This window comes from Telmatherina bonti (genome assembly GCF_933228915.1).
Source record: "Telmatherina bonti genome assembly, chromosome: 24".
Lineage (NCBI taxonomy): Eukaryota > Metazoa > Chordata > Actinopteri > Atheriniformes > Telmatherinidae > Telmatherina > Telmatherina bonti.
In genome coordinates this window covers 11229474-11249790 of record NC_136633.1, presented here as the reverse complement: position 1 = coordinate 11249790, position 20317 = coordinate 11229474, and the positions used below count along the sequence as shown (strand labels likewise).

Genomic DNA, 20317 nt, shown 5'->3' with positions numbered 1-20317 from the left:
GTGAAATGCTTGTTGGTCTGAGTATTTACTGGGATTTTCACACACAACCATCTCTGGAGTTTACAGAAAGGGTTTGATGAAGAGAAAATATCCAGCGAGCAGCAGTTGTCTGGACAAGAATGCCTTGTTGATGTCAGAGGTCAGAGGAGAATTGACAAACTGGTTGGAGATGATAGAAAGATAACTGGAAGTCAAATAGGCATATGCTCTGGCCGGTACTCCTTATTGGCCTTCTGAGCTCCACCGACAACTTTAAAAAGAGGAAAAAGACAACAAGTAAAATGGGAAAACAAACCTAAACAACCCGATAGGCTGTCACACCCCAATCTAAAATTTCAGAATTTCTCTGTTATATTTAGTTAAAGTAAAATCACTGTTTCACAACTGACACAATGAACTGAAAATCACCCTTGCATATACAACGCAAGGAAGGTTGAATTTGTGAAATTGTGAAATGAAACTAAGTGCCACTAAAACAGCTAGCCTCCAGCGCTAGCTAGGAGCACTTCCAGCTCTAGCTTTGAGCGCTTCCAGTTGTCTCAGTGGCAGCAACACATTTAACCTGTCGTTCATGGTCAGCAGGCAATGTGGAAAATGAAATCCATCATTGGAAATGTGATTAGAGCATCCAAAGGCACAACACAGTACTATATTTCTTTCTACAGGAAAAGCTAGCTGTAGCAGCAGAGCCGCTAGCTGCTAGCGGCTAGCAGTTTGCGTGATTTATCTTTTTTCCACCCAACAACGTTGCTAACATACCAGTCACGTGATCAGTGACAAAAGTGGAGAATGGTCTTTTATTTGTAGACTATGTATTCATTTTTGGGAAATATCGTTGTGTCCCATCATGTTTGTTAAGTTTGCTGTTGTCTGGTCTGCTTCCCATTTTGGTTGTGTTTTTTTTTTTTTTTTAAGTTCTTACACTCCATGAACTGTTCAAGCAAATATGCCTGATCTGAATCCAAGCCTGTAGTTAAAATTAAACTATTTAAATTCAAATTGTCTCGGATGTCCTGCTTTTAGGTCCTGTGCTTGATATCAGCCTCACAATATCATGTCAAAATGCTCCCAAACAGGTAATGTCTTGCACTGTTCTGGTGGTTCTCCGTCTCAGTCAGGATAGTCAGTCGATGTGCTGAGTCTCAACATCACCTCAGATCACACAGAACACTTCTTGCATTTAAAGCGACATTTTCAGTAACTTAAATCATTCAGCGAAGTCGTCATGGGTTTTCACAGAGACATGTAGCATGATCGTGCATTATTTGGACACGCCACCTTTTGTTGATCAGGTTTTGGGGCTTCAGTGTTGGTCGTAAAACCACTATTTAACATCAGCAATTGAAAAATATTTACCATTTCATTGAAGCTATTGAGTCATTTTGGTTTTGGAACAAGGTTGTAAATGTTCATATGTGTAAGCCATTAATTAAAAATGTTTGGTTATGTATAATTCTGTATTTCAACCCCTGAGCTGAGCTCCATCCTTCATATGATGACTTCTAACACCTGAACTGAAGGAATTCAGCTCCTAATCAGACTTTGTGTGCAGTTATCCTTCTTGTGTTTCTGGCTGTGATGTTTTTTTGTTTTTTTTTTTGTACCATTCCACTATTTATATCCACAGACACACAGTTTCAGTCAGACAGCAAAGTGTGGCTCCAGGCTAGCTTCATCGCAGTCTCCTGCTACTTCTTCCAGACTGTCATCTCTGTGTTGTTGTGTTGATTTGTGGGATTGCAGGCATCATCAGGCTTATCCTCTTTTCCTGTGTGGTTTCTTCTGCACTCCTAATCTTATTGTTTCAGAGAGAAAAAGGTCTTTTTTTTTTTTTTAGTCGTATCAAAGCTGGAATGACACAAACAAACTCACATTTTTCATCAGTCTTGTGTTCTCCATACAGTCATGCTTTCTGAGCTAATGGGCGGTCTGGTCAACATCATAAACTGCGTCAAAAATGACTTTTTAGACAGAAAAATCTGATTTAATCAGTTAAATGTTGTCAAGCAGAAGCTTCAAATCCTTGTTTTTGGTTGGTAAAACAGGATAAAAGGGGCTTATTATGAATAGATAAATTAAAGAAACAGGTTTGAAGAGAAAAACAATGCTATTTTCCTTCTGGGAGGAATAAATTTAACAAGCCCAAAGACTTTCTGTAGTCGGAACAATATTTAACAGTTTTTGATCCACATCTCTGACAGGAACACAATGAAATGTACCTTCAACCTGAGAAGCAAAAATAACTGGGAAAAAATAAAATCTGCGATAGATAAAAATAAAACATGCTGCTTGTTATTGATCCAAAAAAAAGCTCATCTTCCCATTTTTATAACTATGATCAAACCAAATGCAAATGCTATATAAAAAGTTGTGAACAGTGGAAATCAGAAAATAAATTTCCCAAAAAAGTAATTTTGATGTACATCTCAATGTGACGGATCAATTATTCCTTCTATTGATTCTAAGAGCTGCGAGTGAACATGCTCTACTGACAGAGCATTTCATGTAACAGTTCAAGGTGTTTTACATAAAACATCAAAACCATTTCGACAGGAATGTCGAAATGGAATTAAAAACAATTAAATTATTAATTAAATTATATAAAAGGAGCTAAATCTCATATCATCTCTCATTTTCATTGTCTTATTCATACCTCGTCTACTGTTAAACTGCACCTTATCTACCTGTATCCATAATTTATGTATCAATCTTTTATACTTTATATTTATCCTTTTGCTTTTAATCTCCAGGATTACTTTTTTCTCTTTGTTTGTATATTTAATTTTTTTTTTAATGTATGGAAACCATGTCACAATTTCCAGCAGGATCTTATCTTATCTTATCTTACCTTACCTTACCTTACCTTACCTTATAGTAGATTAATTCCATGAAATACAAGTTCCAGTGTGAGGAATTGCTTTATTTTTGATAAAAGGCAGCAAATGGTCAAAAGGTTTTAACCCTGATTTTAAGCAGCTGAGAGTTTCAGCAGAGCTGCAGGTTTCTGAGAGTTTTTTTTTCCACATGTGAGGTGCAGAAAAACTGAACTCTCATTTAACAGAAAGCAGTTCTGACAGCCAATCTTCAGTTTAATCAATGCATTTGATCAGAGTTGGATTGGTAAGATGCTTATGTAGAGTGGTGTGTCAGTAATTTTAGAAATCCTCTGGTCCACCACCTGTTATCCTCAACACATCTCAGTTAAGACGAGACCAACAATAATGTCCATATGTTATATGTATATCATATGTATATATGTACATGTCATATGTATATAGTACATATGTAGTACACAGCAAGTACGCCAACCATTATGTTCACTACAGAGCTGGTTTTCTACATAATGGAAAGTGAGTAAGTTCTTGATCCTGAAGTGGAAAAGAAAGTCAATCAAACTAAGATTATTTTCTAGAATCAATCATAATCTTATCAATAATTATATTCTAAATGTGACAAATATTAACATTTATAAGAAAACCGTAGCTTCTGGTTCTGCTGGAGGTTTTGTTTCAGTTTAAAAGGAGTTTTACCTCTCCACTGTCCCACCCTGCAGCTCCGGAAAGAGAAGATTCACTACAATCTGTTCGTTTATTTACCAATGATTTTTTAAATGACTGGTTCATATGAACACAATAAACTGGACTAACATGGATCAGACGATGAATTTATTTTCATTGGAATATAATTGGACTACATTGAAGTAGATTAAATTGAAGTGTCTGTCTTGAATTTAGTGCACAGACTCCACATGAGCCACACAATGTGCTGAGCACCGTGCTTTACAGGAGGGCTCTTTTACAGCCTGAGGGAGAACTCTGTATTCACCATCACGGTACACAAGATCTCTGACGAGCTGCAGAGATTTTATTTAATGCAAAGAAAGCCAGGCTTGTGGCGCAGCTTTCACTGAGCGGTCATTGACTGGATGGATGAGCTATTCTGACGTGGTCCATCTGAATCCATTTTCAGCTGATGCCACATTTGTCAGATATGACCATTTTTGGACAAGAGTGGAACTTAATAGTAATGTCAGACAAATTATATTTATTAATACTCACCAGACACTTTATTAGGATCAACTGTTCAACTGCTTGCAACCTGGTATCTGCAGCACATAGTTGCCGATTAACAAATCTTATCTCCCAATTTTGAAGTTACTTTGTTTAATTGGTGGAAAGACCATGAAAACATGGATCTCCCTGCCTTATATCAACGCTTTGGGCTGCTTGTGGAGTAATAATCTATCTATCTATCTATCTATCTATCTATCTATCTATCTATCTATCTATCTATCTATCTCAGAAGCATATACACTCATCTCCACTTAAAACTTTTCTTTTTTATTTGTTTAAATTTGATTTATTTCTAATAATGCTAGAAACTTTTTTGGCTATATATGAAGAATCACGCATAAAATCTGCGTGTTGGTACACAATGTAAAACGGGTCATGAACTTTGATAAAGTTAATGTGCACTGAAAGCAAAGACACGCGGACTTCATTTCCCAAAAGCCATTGCGTCCGGTCGACAAAAAATTATCTGTGGAATCGCTGAAGTCAACTAAAATGGAAAACTTTTATGCTTCATCGACTTTGCTGCTTAGCTTCTACATTAAAGTTATGTAGTACTTAAAGATAGGTATGATTATACTATGTTTATGTAATTATTGGACTTTCTGTGTTAGCTTTGTTTGTCCACGTGTAGTGTGGTCAAGACGGAAATAAAGTGTGGAGTGAAACCGAGTGAAACATGCCCGTGTCTGGCAGAAGCTACAAGCCTGTGAGCCATGTCATTTTCGACATGGACGGATTATTGCTGGGTATATTTAAAGTTGTTATTCATTTGGTGCTGTTTTTCTTTTATAGTCGATTAATTAATCTGAACTGGAACCTCATAATGAAATAAATTCATTCATTCACAAGCATGAAGAGTTGTCACAACGAACTTCGTTGGAAAAGTGTCTTTTTAGGACATTTATTTAGAAATACTCACATATAGCCGCTTTTAAAACAAGTATTACCATTAATTTTATACATTGTGATATACTGATAAATTCGGCTTACATTTAAATGTCCAAAACTGCCATAAATAAGAGATATTAATGTTTAATGTTCTCCAAAATGACTGGAAGGTCATTCGTGTAGCGTTTTTCATCTGAACTGACACAGCCTTTAAATGTTAATAATTCACGGAAAATTAAACTATTTTTTAAAACATACGTGAGCCGAATTCAAGAATAACATCTACTGCCTATCCTGTAATAGTCTAATTTTACCTGACCATAATATTAGTACAGCATAACGGGGAGGAGGTAAGATATACAATTTTTAAATGATATTTGGTTGACATGTCTTAAAGACTGTCATGTGTTGCTGGGGGAGTCATTTTATATTTAACCTTGGTGATCAGGTTTCCTGGTTAGTTCAGTTTTATATTCACAAGTGGAGCTGTTTAAATGAAGATTGATTGATTATTATTGTCATTTTCATTTTAGACACAGAGCGACTTTACACGGTGTCCTTCCAGGAAATCTGTGACCGCTTTGGGAAGCAGTACACATGGGATGTGAAGTCATCGGTGATGGGTAAAAAGGCTCTGGATGCTGCTCAGATTATTCGGGATGCTCTGGAGCTTCCTATGACAGCTGAGGAGCTGCTTGCTGAAAGCAGGAAGATACAGGAAAGGATCTTTCCTTCTGCCAAACTCATGCCAGGTGTGCTTCACAGGATGATCCTCACAGAGCGAAATATAGAAATATATAGTCTGCTCAAATCTGGTGTCAAGTATGAGAGTAAAAACATATTCAGCTGCCAGACTGTTTTATTTTTTGCCCTCTGCAGGAGTTTGCTTGAATTGGAAGTTTGTTTTGTGTGAATCAGGTGTGGAGAAACTTGTGAACCATCTCCGGAAGCGCCGCATCCCCATTGCCGTGGCAACCAGCTCGGCCGGTGTGACGTTCAGCCTGAAAACCAGCCAGCACAAAGATTTCTTTGGTCTGTTTGACCACATCGTTCTGGGCGACGATCCTGCTGTGAAGAACGGTAAACCGCAGCCGGACTCCTTCCTGGTGTGCGCCAGCAGATTCAACCCCCCGGTTCCTCCAGAGCAGGTAATAGCTGTGGATTTACAACGAAGCCCAGTCACACAGGATTTTCATCCTTTCAGCTCTGCCTCTAGATTTGATGTGAGATTAAAATGAATGTTAACTTCCAGGTTAAACTAACACATCTGTTTTATGTATTTATTGTTACCTCGTCCTGTCCGGCAGTTTAGTAATCTCTGTAGATGTAAAACTCTTTTAGTAGTTGAGTATTGATGTTGGTTATTGCTGAGCTACTTTATTAAGCGGTACCTTATTTTTCAGACCAAAAGATGCACTGGATTATAAGGTGCAATATTAATGATCTTTTAATGTCACATCTTTTCTTTATACACACCGGGTTGTAAGGCACGTTATGGTCAGTGATAAGTCTGATGCCAACTGGCGTGCAGTATTTTTGTACGCATGCACACATAGTTTGGCAAATTAAATCACCTTTATATCATTCGCTTTTGGGGGTCACCATAGCAGTATGTTAACCAGATGGTTCAGATCAGCTGGCTTTTGACAGGTGAATAAAAGAAACGCGCTGTAGCCTGACAACAGTTGTTTGGCATAAACATACATCGAAACAAACATAAAACAGTTCCAATACTTTAGCATATTTAGTAGGGTTGGGGAAATCTATCGAAAATGGGGATTCTTTTGCTTCACAATTTTAAAATTGTTTTTTTGTTTTAAAAAAAAAAAAATTGATATTTTTTTAAAATAAAAAAGAAATTCCATCATAACTTTTTGTTTTTTGTCATTTTTATTGTTTTTATTGATCTTTTTACTTTTCTTCTTGGGCATTATAGCAGCAGAATGACGGTCTGGCTTATTGTGTTGTTTTTTCCAACTTAGAATCAAGGAAAATGACAAGCAAAAAAAAAAAAAAAATTTCAAATATTTTTTGGTTTTTAATCTACAAAAATCAGCAATATCAAAGAATGGTGAGAATCGCAATTTAAATCGAATCGGCACCCAAAAAAAAAAATCGGAATCGAATCGGGACAAAAGCATATCGTCACAACCCTAATATTTAGAAACCGTTGTGAAAAAGGAAATAAACATTTGCTATAAAATGTTTACTGTGTGGGACTGAGCAGGTTAAACAACGCCACTGCACGTCGCGGTGCTCTAGACTCCCTTTTATGCATTTAAACCCTTCCGATAATGCACGGTACCAAGTTGTTTATTGCACTTATTTCATGGTCCTACAAACTAAACCGGTTACGTTGAAGCCGAAGCTCAGTACGTATCACTCCGCGGGGCTGCTGACAGCCTTAACGTTCCAAAGCGGAGCGGCTTCGTAGCCTACCAAAGTTGTACACAAACATTTTGATAACTTTTTGAGCACCTTGTACCACATAAAATTGGTTTGAGGTAAATAAGCACAACCAGAATTAATTTTATACATAAGACACACTGGATCATAAGGCGTACTGTCAATTTTTTAAGAGAATTTAAGGATTTTAAGTGCGCCTTATGGTCCGGAAAATACAATCATATTTGTTCAGTGGCACCTACGTTGCTGATTTCAGACCAGCTGCTTGAAGCTTAGCACTTCTTGTTGCAGTAAATGAAACAGAGGCTGTGAGTTCGACCTAATTACATTTCTCAGATTCAAGTGTGCCAAATGACCTCTTAACAGTTAACAGTAGTCATAATGAGATCCTCACGCACATCCCCGATCCTGATCCTGACTGAAATTGCTTCATCAGAATGAGGAGATAAGGCACATTAGGCTAATGGCGCTTCTGAAACTGCCGGAGAATCTCCAGGTTTTATAGATTGTGTCAGACTGATGATTGTGGCATTTTGACATGAAAGAACAGTTTCTCGCCTCAGAGAAAGAAAAGAGTGATCCAATCAGTGCTGTGGAAAGACCTACAATTACCTAATCAGAACCACAGGCTGGTTGTCAAATGACGTCATGTTGAACATTGACATGAATTATATCCACTAAATATATAAAAGTCACATCACATCACTTTGTAGTTGCCTATTCATTAAAGCTGTGGGTGATGTTGCCTCTCTGGCATCACCCAAAGATTTTTAAAGAGCTGAATTAAAGCTTGGTTGGCGATTCCTCCCATTGCCACCTTGGAAGCGCCACATTCGTCGTCTTGACTTAATAAACCGAAAATGGTTTATTGTACCAGGCTGTAAACATGGTTAGTTCTGTTGTAAAGTTCGCCTTTTTAACATGGAGTCTATGGAGATTGACTCCTTTTTAGAGCCCCTAGTGGATAAGGTGGGAACTGCAGTCTTTTTCAAATCCTGTTGAACACAATTTTAAACTCGTCTCTGAGTAGTTAATAGATGCCAGGAAACAGAAAACAACATGATAATAATTTCACATGCAAAAAATAATAAATATCCCAAAAACATTTGATAATTGTCGAGTTACATTTAGTTTAAGGGTCCAATAAAGACCTCATATATAAAAAAAAAATGGTTTTCTCTCACTATTTTTTCTTATGTCAGGCTATAAAGGGTAACCCTATTTTTATTTCACTCAAGAAATCAAGCTTTTAACACTTGTTTAATCTCTTGTATTATTTTTTTTTGCCAATGTCTAATGTACACTGGCTGGGCAGATAAATCCAAATATTGATTGATACTAAGGCTAGTATTGATATCATTCCATACCAGCGTGATAAGGTTGATATGTTTTTTTATGGAGAAGTCTGTTGGGGTAAAAAGCTAAAGAGTGTGAATGAGAGCCAACCAATAGCAGGATATGCTAATTTAAACCATTACCTTTTTCCATAAAGAAGTTGTGTGTGATTAAAAAAAATCAGCCATCCAGTTTATTCCACCATATTCCACTGTCATATTCTGCGATTCCTGTCTTCGTCTCTCTTTGCCATACTGAAGGCTAATGTGCATCAATCACAAGTGACCAGCAGATTGGTATTGTTTACCATTTCAAAGTCCAAGTACTGTATACTGCCCCTAGTGGTGAACTCCAGTATTGAAATTTTTTGATGCAGCACCAACATGACATGTTTAGTGTGTGTGCACGTTTGTGTACACCAGGCCTTACTCATCATATCAGATCTTAAAACGCTCTAGTTTTGCTCATGCTTAACAGAATCTGACCGATTACCAAAGAGTCCTTCCTTCATCGCTGATGTTGGTGTGATGATAGAGATAAATGTGAATTCTTTTTCTCTTTTCTGGTGTCCGAAAAGTTAAAAACCCAAGTCTTTCTCAGCCCATGATTGTGATTGTGTGTTTGCACTAAAAATGGAAATGGCATAAGCAGAATCACCTGCACATAGAACAAAACGTGTGGGAGTCCATCCGCCACCAGCAGAAAATGCTGACTGATAGTTTTGTCCTCAGATGCCACATGTCTCCTCATTATGAATACATTTCTGTTGAGCTTGAAAACCAAAGTTGAAGTCGTGTGCTTTTTATTTAATTATGTTTCTGTTTCTAAAATGTCATAGCTTTTAAAATAACTAACACACTCTGTTGAATGCATTGAGAACACACAGCGAGAGCTGTCAGTCATCTCTACCGGCCTGGCTCAGGTACTGCTGACAACCTCCCGCCTCAGCTTTCACCCATCATGCATACAATCCCTGCCCAATGTGCAGTTTCTTTCTTTTAGTATGAGTCCAAAACACATAACTCAAAATATTATGTTTTGGTAATACTTTAAACAACTACTTTGTAGCTAAATCTGTGATGTCCACTGTAATCCTTGAAGGCTACAGTGTTGCCCATTTATGCTACCTTATGTATGTAAATATCATATAATGCCACCAAAGACGTTTTTCTGCGAAGGGCAAGGTGGGCGTTAATGTGTGTTCTGCTTAGTTAATCAGATTTTAACAAATGATAATAATTTATGCATTATTATGGTTTATTTTAACTGGGTAACTGATGCATGTTAATTATGATCTAACTTGCATTTTGTATTTTAATTATAAATTTAGGATTACTTTTGAAATATAGGATGGGGTTGGTCTGGTGTGGATTTTTCACCCAGGATGCAAAACTAGCCAGGACCGACTCTGGTTGCCACCCTTATACTTCCATGCATCTTTGCTTTGCCATATGTTTAAATCAGTTTGTCCACTAGAGGGCAGTGATGAGTTCAGAGTTCACGTCCATGTTTTGACATCGTTTGGACAGCTATTAAGTTGTTTACAGCTTTTTGAAAACCTCAGAAGAATTAGAAGAATAAAACCACAACGCTTTTAGCTCTTCTCAACTTCTTCTGCATCTTGTTCAAGTACTTTTTATTTGGCGGTTTCTGCATCGTCGTTTGCATGTTCTCCCCGTTTATGCGTGGGTTCTCTCCGGGTACTCCGGCTTCCTCCCACCGTCTAAAGACATGCGTGTTAGGTTTACTGGTTATTCTAAATTGCCCTTAGGAACGAGTGTTAGTGTGACTGGTTGTCTGTCTCTGTGTGGCCCTGCAATGGACTGGTGAGCTGTCAAGGGTGAACCCTGCCTTTTGCCCAAAGACTGCTGGGATAGGCTCCAGCTTCCCCGTGACCCTTAATTGGATTAAGCGGTTAGGATAATGAATGGATGGATGGTTTCTACATCGTCGTCTTCATTCTTCACCATTTTTCTGTTTGGTGCTTTTCTCTAGTTACATGTCAGCCATATAACTTAACACATTTTTTTTGCATCAGGTGATGGATAATAAATCTACTTGGGAAAAAAACAAATCTTGCATATAACCTTCGCAAGAGACAGACAGAACTGTCTGTCAAAAGTGGAGTTTTTTCCTTCCCACTGTTGCCAGTGTGCTTGCTCAGGATGGGAGATTGAGTTGGAGCCTCCAGGTTTCCTTATATAGGCTATTATGAATTGGCTTTCATTATGTTTTCTTCTCTGTCTGTAAAGCGTCTTGAGATGGCATTGCCGTGATTTGACGCTATATAAATAAAGTTGAATTGAATTGAATTTTTCAAGCATAAATGGGCCCTTTAGATGTTTCCCTGCTGCATCTCATAACCATCCATAACAATCTGGGATAGTTTACTGTATGGTGTTATCATTCTCTTGTATAGTTGTGTTGGTAATTTGATCCACTTTCTGAAGGTCCCATCATAAGATTTTAATCAGGTTGAGGACAATTGCACCTCAATTCTATTCCTTTTCGGACATGTGTTTTCAGCTGAATTTTAGCGGTCAGGCAGATTGACTCACATTTGACTAGAATATTTTGCGATACAGAAGAGTTCATGGTGCGCTCAAAGACTGCAAGGTGTCCTGGTCCTGTGCTGCAAAAGAATCCCAGATCATCATCCCTCCACTTCTTACTTCACTGATGGTATGAGGCGTTTCTGCAACAAACATCTTGGCTTTGGTTTCATCTGTCCAAAGGATACTAAGCATCATTCACCAACAATTCTCACAAACAAATTTGCTCTTCAGTCTTACTTATAATCTTTTTACAACAATTGTGGCCTTCATGGAAATCATCATAATTGACTAGCATTCAGGAAAACCTTTGCCATTATTTGATTGCCTATTTTTTGAAGAAAACCAGTGTCTGCTACAACGTGTAATTGCCTCCCAGGTGTCATTGATTTTGTTCCAACTTCTGCAACGAAACAAATTTGTATGGTGTTTCCACCAAATTCTGATCCAACCATCTGAATGTGAAGCTGAAATGGAGACTCATCAGACCAGCAATGTTATTAAGCAAAGATGTCCAGTGAGCATTACGTCCAGCTAACGGTGGGAATGCTGGTAAAGCTGGATCCAGAACCAGAGCCGATGAAGGCTCTGGGAACTAGACTGGCTCTCAAGCTGCTGGCTCCAGAGTCCACGTCATGGTTGTCGCCTCCTGCTCCAAAGACCATGTCATGGGTGTTGCCACCAGCTCCACAACCCATGTCTCCAGTTTCGCCACCAGCTCCTTGGTTCACGCCTACGCCTAGGTCCCATCCAGAGCTGCAGTCCCCCAAGTCAGCGCCCAGGTACCACCCTCCTTTGATTCCTGTTCCCGAGGGAGTCCCTGAAAGGGATGCTCCTCCTCTGTCCCTGGCTGCTCCAGTGTTCGAGGAGGTCGCTCCTCCTGCCCACTTCGTTCCTGCCATCCCCTGAGAGACTCCGCTTCTGTTGTCACAACCACTCCTGAGCTAAACCTGCTGTTTCTGCGGCCTACCAGCCGTCCTCTGGACATACTGTCCGTCATCTCAGTCTCCAAGCCGTCGTCCTGTGCTGGGTGTTTCTGAACTTTCCCCCAGGGCCCAGCATCCTTAGAATAGACTTTGTGTTTTTACCCTGGTCTCTCCTCCGGGCCCCCTCCTCCTACCAGTCTGCTATGGACTCTTTTGTTTTTTTTACCATCCGGTAGCTGTCCCTTGTGGAAGTGGGGTACTCTCATGGTTTGGCCTTTTTAGTGCTTGTTGTTCCTTCATGTTTGTTTTGTAGTTTTACTCCCCTGTGTATTGTAGTCTATTTTGCTTCCTGTTTATTACTTCACCTGGTTTGATTTGTTCATTATTTTCACTTGTTCCTTGTTACTCCCTCTGTGCATTTATACCTCTGAGTTGCAGTTTTTTCTTTGCTGGTTCATTGTCTGTAGTCTACCCTGTTTCCCCCGTCAATGTTTGGAACATTTTGGTTCAGCATCCTGCCTCCCATCTCTGCTTTCGGATCCATACCTCCACTATCCATAACAGAGTCTGTGTGAATTGCCTCAGTTTCCTGTTCTTAGCTGACAGGAGTGGCACCCGGTGTGGTCTTCTGCTGCTGGAGACCATCTGCTATAAGGTTGACAGGTTAGGCCTTCAGAAATAGTGTCAAGCACATGACTGGATATTTTCCTCTTCTTCTGACCATTCTCTGTACACCCTAGAGATGGTTGTGTGTGAAAATCCCAGTAGATCAGCATTTGATGACCAAAGTCACTTTAACCCTTTCTTTCTCATTCTAATTCTTTTTTTCATTCCCAGTTAGTCATCTTCACCATATCTACATGACTCATGTATTAAGTTGCTGCCATGTGATTGGCTAATTAGATATTTGTGTTAACCAAAAACTGAATGATGAAAAAAAAATTGACTTCTGAGTGTATAATTCCAGAGACATGAGATTTAACTTTTAATGAAATCAACAAGTCCCTTAGTAAAAGAGACTAATAATACAACATGTCAAACAGAGTGTCAAAAATATGCACCCAATATTATTTGTATTTATCTTTCTGTGTGTCAGTCAGGAGCTTTTTATTTGCATCTAATTTGCTTCGTTTGCGGAGATGCAGGCAGGACCTCATGTCAGCCACTTTCTTCCCTGATAGACACACACTTTCCACGCAGCGCTTTGATCAAAAGTAGTGAGCTTTCAGGGTTCCTGGGCTGTTTAAGATATATTTTCACACATTCCTGGAGCCTTTCGCAATCTTGAGTCAGTCTAAAATAGCTGCCAAATATTTCACTGAAAGAACCAAATAACTGTGAGGGCTGACCTACTTTTATAAAGATGCTCACTGTGGACCACAGGATGAAAATTTGAACAAATCTGCTGTTGATCATTATTAAATATGCAGATTATTAGTTAAATTTGTAATGAAATGGCTTTTTTCAATGTTCTCATTCATTTTAATGCTGTTTGAAACTGATAATTGAGTCCAGTTCCAGTGTTTTAGGGAATAATATACATCTTTTTAAAAGAGCATTATTTAATATTTGAATTTGGAGGAAAATGGCACAGCTATAGAGCAACATGAAATGGATATCAAAGATTTACTTTAGAAGATATTTTGCATGGATATTGTGGATAAAATGGGAACAGCTACCATGATGGGCCTGCCAGTGAGCCAGTAAATTTACATGGGAGACCAGTAGTGTGTTTTGCACACTTAGCTTTTGTTTTATACTGTAATATCTGAGAGTTTATGTTGAAATGGTTGGGTATGCAGGAAGTCTTAATTTATCACTAAACACAAACCATAAACCCAATGGAAAAATAGTTGTCTTTCTGGAAAAAGTAGATATAAGCCAATGAAAATGCTTTCTCAGAACCAGGAATTATGGCTGATATGACCAAAATCTCATATCCCGATATAATTCATTTTATATCCCCATAACTATACACAGAACAATATAAAACTGTGTAATTTTGTGTCAGTCATCAGTTATTTATCAGATGTGCTTGGCAACGGCAGCAGTGATATCCTTCCATCTGGGGGAACTATGGTCGTATGGCGTTTGACAGGTCAATACCTGCTGCAGCGTTTGTGTCTGGAGTTTATGATGAGCTTTCATCTCCACTTGACGCTGCTTTTGTGGCTTTTGCTCATTGACTCTATTCTTTACTCTGTATTCTTTATCCTGATTCTTGCGCAGGTGATAAAATGAGGTAGTTGTGTCGGAGTCGTTTGCATGTTCTCCCCGTGTATGCGTGGGTTCTCTCCGGGTACTCCGGCTTCCTCCCACCATCCAAAGACATGCATGTTAGGTTAATTGGGTACTCTACATTGGCCCTAGTAGTAAGTGTGAGCATGAGTGGTTGTTTGTCTCTGTGTGGCCCTGCGATGGACTGGTGAGCTATCCATTGGTTTATCCTGCCTTTCGCCCAAAGCCGGCTGGGATAGGCTCCAGCTCCCCGCGACCCTGAATTGGATTAAGCGGTTAGGATAATGGATGAATGAGTTGTGTCGGAGTCCTTTGTTGGGACTGTGAGCTAGTCTGTTGTCGGTTTCACATCCGTCTTCATTCATTCATTTATTTTCTGAACCGCTTAATCCAATTCAGGGTCGCGGGGAAGCTGGAGCCTATCCCAGCTGGCTTTGGGTGACAGGCAGGGTACACCCTGGACAGCTTGCCAGTCCATCGCAGGGCCACATCTGTCTTTTTATATCCAAACTGCATCAATGCAACAGAAATTTCCCTTCTTTTATGAACAAGCTCATCAGTTTGGGTTGGCTGGTCATCTTTTAGTGAATTATCCTGCTCTGAAACGCGTCTGCTACCGTCTTCCTCCACGTTTGTTTATACAGCATGCATGCCGTAAAGTCCATCTTGACATAAAATACTGCAGTAAATCACCTTATCGTGGCGTAAACAATAAAGCCTCATATGAAACGATCGACGGTTTCTATCGTCCAAACGATATATATCGTCATATCACCAACCCTACCGGGAATCAATATGCAGAAGAAGACAGCACTGCTTTAAAGTGACTACTGGAACAGCAGGTAGTCTTAAGATGGTGTAACAACTGGGGTAAAATGTTTATCTTTACACCTTCATTCTCAGGAATAAAAAAGTTGAGCTGGAGTCTGGAAACACCTTGACTTTTGTTGAATCGAGTTACAGCTGAGTGGTAGGGGACAGAATTAAGCATCCTAACCGTCTGGTGGAAGAAGCTGATCAATAGTTTTGTGCAGCAGGCCTGAAGGCTCTGGTACATTTTCCGTAAAAGCAGAAGGCTGTAGGGTGGGAGGTGTCACCAATGATGCTGATAGCTCTCTGGGTGATGTGGGTGTGATAATAGCTAAATGCATTAATTCATTAATTAATTCATTTTCTTAACCACAGCAGGAGGCAGTGCAGCCTCTGTACCATACAGTGGTGCAGCCCGTGGGAATACACGATAGTTTGCAAAAGAGGGAAGAAAAATTTTAATCAGCAATTTGGTGTTCCTAGATGAGGAACGTGTCCCTCCAGGAACTCGGTACTGTTCACCCCCTCCACATCAGCATCATTGATACACAGTAGGGGAATGCTATGGGTGACCTCTTCTAAAGTCACCACAGTCTATTCGCTCTCCCCCCATACTCAGGAATAGATTATTGTCTTTACAAGACTGGTCCAGTTGAAACTTATTCCAGAAGTTGCTTTCTTCATTGTTGGCAATGAGGTCCAACAGTAGCTGCGTTCTTACTTGCGCTTTTTGCTAAATAATAGCGATATTTGTAAAGTTTTGACAAACTACTTTTGTGATTTGCAGTTGTTTCCATTGAACAGTGTTTAACCAGAATTCTCATAAAATCTTGTCAACAGGATGAGATTTTATGAGAATAGTGGCTTATGCAAGCCACCATGTAGTGTTATTTTGGGGTTTTCTACTTGTGGAGGATATGCCATGACTTTTTGAAGCCTTCTTCCTCATTCCTCTTTCTAATACATTATAAAACTGTGCGTTTCACAGTCATCTGCTCCATACCATGCCATCTTTACTGAAAATGAACTGGTTACATAACCTCATAGATCCAGGGATGTGCAAATGCAAAAAAAAAAAAGTGTGTTCATTACACTTTTGCGATATATACTGAAATGGCTATAAAAAAAACACCTCATGAGAGATAAATCTTTTTAGTGATGTTTAGGAGGAATGTTAGTGTTTCCGTTACCTTTTTTTTTTTTTTTTTTTTTTTTTTTTGCGATATTTAGGTTTTGCGCAATTAAAAGTAATAAAAATGCAGCTATAGTCTTATGTTGATACACTGTCATAGGTCAGCAGGATGAAGAGTAGCAGGCTATTCACACACTACTGTGGGGCCCTTTTGTTCACTTTTATGCAGGCCATCACTTACTTTTGTGGCCTCTCTGTCATAAAGTCCAGTACCCAAGTCCAGAGAGACATTTTAAGTGCAAAGTGTGTGTTTTTGTATTAGCTGCTGGGGAATAGTTGTGATGAATGCAGAATATCTAACAACAGCAACCTTTACGGAGGAATTATTTAAGTCATGTTGGTGAGGGCTCAGTATTAGCACAGATAATACAACACACTTTATGGACCAATTTTATCTGATTGTAAACTGAAATAGGTTACAGACGTGAGGGAGAATGGACTTCCTGTTTGCATGGTCAGCTGCTCAAAGCACTTTATGATGCTTAAAGTCAAGGTTATGTCAATTGTTGTTATAGCCGAATGGGAGAAAGATAAGTTTTCTAGTCCTTTCTTTAAATAATCTTCAGGAATACTTCTCCAGGCTCTTTTAAGGACTTTCCAAAGCTCATCAGTGGATGTTAGCTGCCTTTTTTCTCTGTATTCTTTCAAGATGATCCCACATGACTTCAGTAATTTTGATTTTTGGCCTCTTGTATCCTTTACCATACTTTAGCCTTTTCACCCTGTTACCGTTCCTTATAAATGGCTCCTTGCAACCACCCTTTAACAGAGAATATTTCTGATGAAGCTTTGGCCAACTGGATGGTGAAAGTGATACTCTTAAGGATATTATTTTTAAACCCTGTTTTTCTGTGTAAATATTTTTTTTTTGGCCTGGCCCTTCTAATTTTGTCTTTCACTTATCCAGTTCGCTCAAATGTATTAGGGAGACACAGCACACCATGATGACATAGGCTAAGTTTTCAGCTGTTTAAGAATCACCTTGTTGCTACAGAAAACCTGTTTTCTTTCTGTCAAACTGTGTTATCTTTGCTGTGTTTTATTGACACCATAAAAGAACTGGAAAGCAGCTATGTATCTTTGTAGTAAGCTGCTGGTAGTTATTTAGGCGTGGATGGTTCATAGGTCAGTGTTCAGTTTCTCAACAAACAAGAACACATTCCTCTAAAAAATGGTCAAGTAAAAAAATTGATAATTGAAAATAAGTTACAACTTTTTTAAAAAATATCAAAAGAAAAACACTGGCAGACCCTAAAGTCTGGGGAACTATTGATATAAGGCCATCTCCAAATATTACTACAGCCTGACTGCTGGGAAGGTAAATCTAAAACAATAGGTGGTGGCTCAACACTTTTTAAAAGTATTGTATGAAAGAAATATTAACATGCAGATTTTTGTCCAATCCAAGTTGTATCCATTAAATGATCATTGTCATGCTTCAGTAAATGTCCCATTAAGTGCACATTTATTTGCAATGAATCCTATACTCATAAAGCTACAACCCTCATTAATATAGATATGGTGGACAGACTACTACAAACATTTCATTATAAAGCTGCATAAGGTTTAAACCTCATAGTTTTCTAAATGACCTGGAAGTGATTCAGTATAAAATTTTAAGCCAAATCGGACATTATAACCCTGGAGAGAACTTTCTCAACTGCTGAACTATAATATTTTAGTTTAACTAAGGTTTCATTTTTTAGTGTTGACATCAGACTAAGCAAGCAGTGCTCCAACTGTTTGGAGATTCCCAGAGCTGTAAATTCACTGTGCCTTCTTGTGTGGTTATTTATGTCCAAACACAAAGCACAGTGCACAGTTGGGAGGGTTATTCAAATCCAAAGCACAATTTAAGTCTTTAGAAATTTGGTGGCAAAACGTGTCTGACACTTTGTGTTGAGAATCAGTGTAGTATGTCTGGTTTAGCTGCCAAAAACAGCACGATAAACACATATGCAGCGACCTTGATATAGTGTTCAAAACTGAAAATTTAGTGATGAGGATGAAAAAAAATGGCTTCAGCTAAGTTTGGGAAGCTGATGACAAAAACACAATACAACTGAAATAAAACTTATAAATAATTATGTCTAGTAAAATGTCCACAAAATCTTAATGGCCAGATGCCCACAACCCCCTTTAGCAACTCTGTAAGGGTAAAGGACTGGTTCTTGACCCTGACGAAACCCACTCAGCTTCTTTTGTATCTAAGGTTTGACACTGTTAGAACTTTTTTTTTTTAAACACCCTGGAGTAAACTTTCCCAGGGAGGTGGAGAAGTTATACTCCCTGATAGTTGGACTTTAGTTGGGCTACCCCCCTGAGTTTTTCACTCCACTGGTATTATCAAGACTTTCATGTGGCATTGAAGAGGCTTTGTCATCCAAGACAGCCCCAAAATATCCAGATGCCTTTAGCATCTCGAGGCAAATCTTCTCTACCTTTGTTACCCTGCTGCCAGGGAGCTCTGGAACTACCCCAGTGACTTTTGCCTTGGTGATGCGTGTGCCTTCCTCTGAATTAATAAGGCCTCGTAGTAGAGGACATAGTGTCTAGATTAAAGATATTCTCAAGTTGTTCCTCCCCACACTTGCTGGCATTTCCAGTTCAGGTCAGAAGGTCTCCAGCAAGGCCAAGAACTACCGGCGACAGAGCCTGCTTTCCTTTCCTGGCCCCTTAAAGGGTTTGCCAGAACTTCTTTGAAGCCAACCAAGTCTAAGTCCTTTTCCACAGCTTTGCTAAATTCCACCCATGACAGAGTTTTAGCCTCTGCAACCATCAATGCTGCAGTCCTTTTCACTACACCAGTCACTTTAGATGATACCAGGAATTGCAAAGATCAAAAGGCATTTTGGGTTTGAAGGCTTTTTTCACTGCTGGTGTCCATAAGTGGGTACTCCGGTTGTTGCCACAGCACGCATTGACAATTTTTTGACCACAGCTCCTGAAAGTTGCATCCATTACAGAGTCTCTGAAAATGGCCCATTCAGATTCCATGTCTCTGACTTAACCCCAGAAAGTGTGAAAATCTCTCAAAGCTATATGTTAAAGACCTCACAGACAGGGTTTTTGAAATCCATTCCCAGTTCCCTCTTACTACCTGTTTGATTTTAACAAGTCAACCAAGCAGCCTTGCTCTTCACCAGATCTGCCTTATAACCAAATGGGGATCATTTGACAACTCTGTCTGTCTCCACCTGAGTCCAAAAGACACAGCTACAGGTAGACACGAATACAAATAATCATGGCCTGGTAAAAAGTAAACTTAATAAACATCTTATGGTCTTTGTTATCAACAATCTGTAACTTAGCATATAAATCCAATAAACAAACTCTTGTCGCATCGTGCATGCTTAGGATTGGAGATTGGATTGAAGGCAAGATTCAAAGCAATCTGTTGGTTTTCCTTAACTAGGCTATTTATTCTGAATTGGCTTGAGCTGATGTGTCTGTAAAGTGCCCTGAGATGACATTGTGAACTGAATTAAACACAACTCATGTTCAGATTTGGAAGGCTGTTCCTCTGAATCATGTCGCCTCAGTTTACTTCATCATTGCCCACATGGGCATCGAAATCTATCAGGAAAACAGCAGAATTCCCAAGCACCACCTATTCCAAGAAACCACCCTGAGACTTCAGTCAGAGCTTTCCCCCCCCATGACCCACACAGATAAATGGCAGTAATAGGAAATGGCTGTTGACTCATCCTATTTCCCATCACGTAATTACTACAAATTGTCAGCAATCAGGAGACCTACCATCCCTGATTTCATAATCCTTCACCTTAATTATTGTGACAGTAAAACCCTCAACAGTGGTTTTCAATTAATACTGCTTTTGGACATTTATAGCCTAATTGAACTGGAAAATTGGAGGCATCCAAGAGATGTGTATAC

General features: G+C 39.1%; 1 protein-coding gene across 1 annotated transcript in view; it reads left to right on the top strand.

The window, feature by feature from the left end:
- The first annotated feature begins 4736 nt into the window (after positions 1 to 4736).
- Positions 4737 to 20317, top strand: part of pudp (pseudouridine 5'-phosphatase) — a 29407-nt gene continuing 13826 nt past the window's right edge. The window contains exons 1-3 of the mRNA XM_079263977.1: positions 4737 to 4819; positions 5495 to 5713; positions 5880 to 6109. Of these exons, the coding sequence (XP_079120103.1) occupies positions 4750 to 4819; positions 5495 to 5713; positions 5880 to 6109 (519 nt within the window). The 5' untranslated portion in view covers positions 4737 to 4749. The remainder of the gene's footprint in view (positions 4820 to 5494; positions 5714 to 5879; positions 6110 to 20317) is intronic.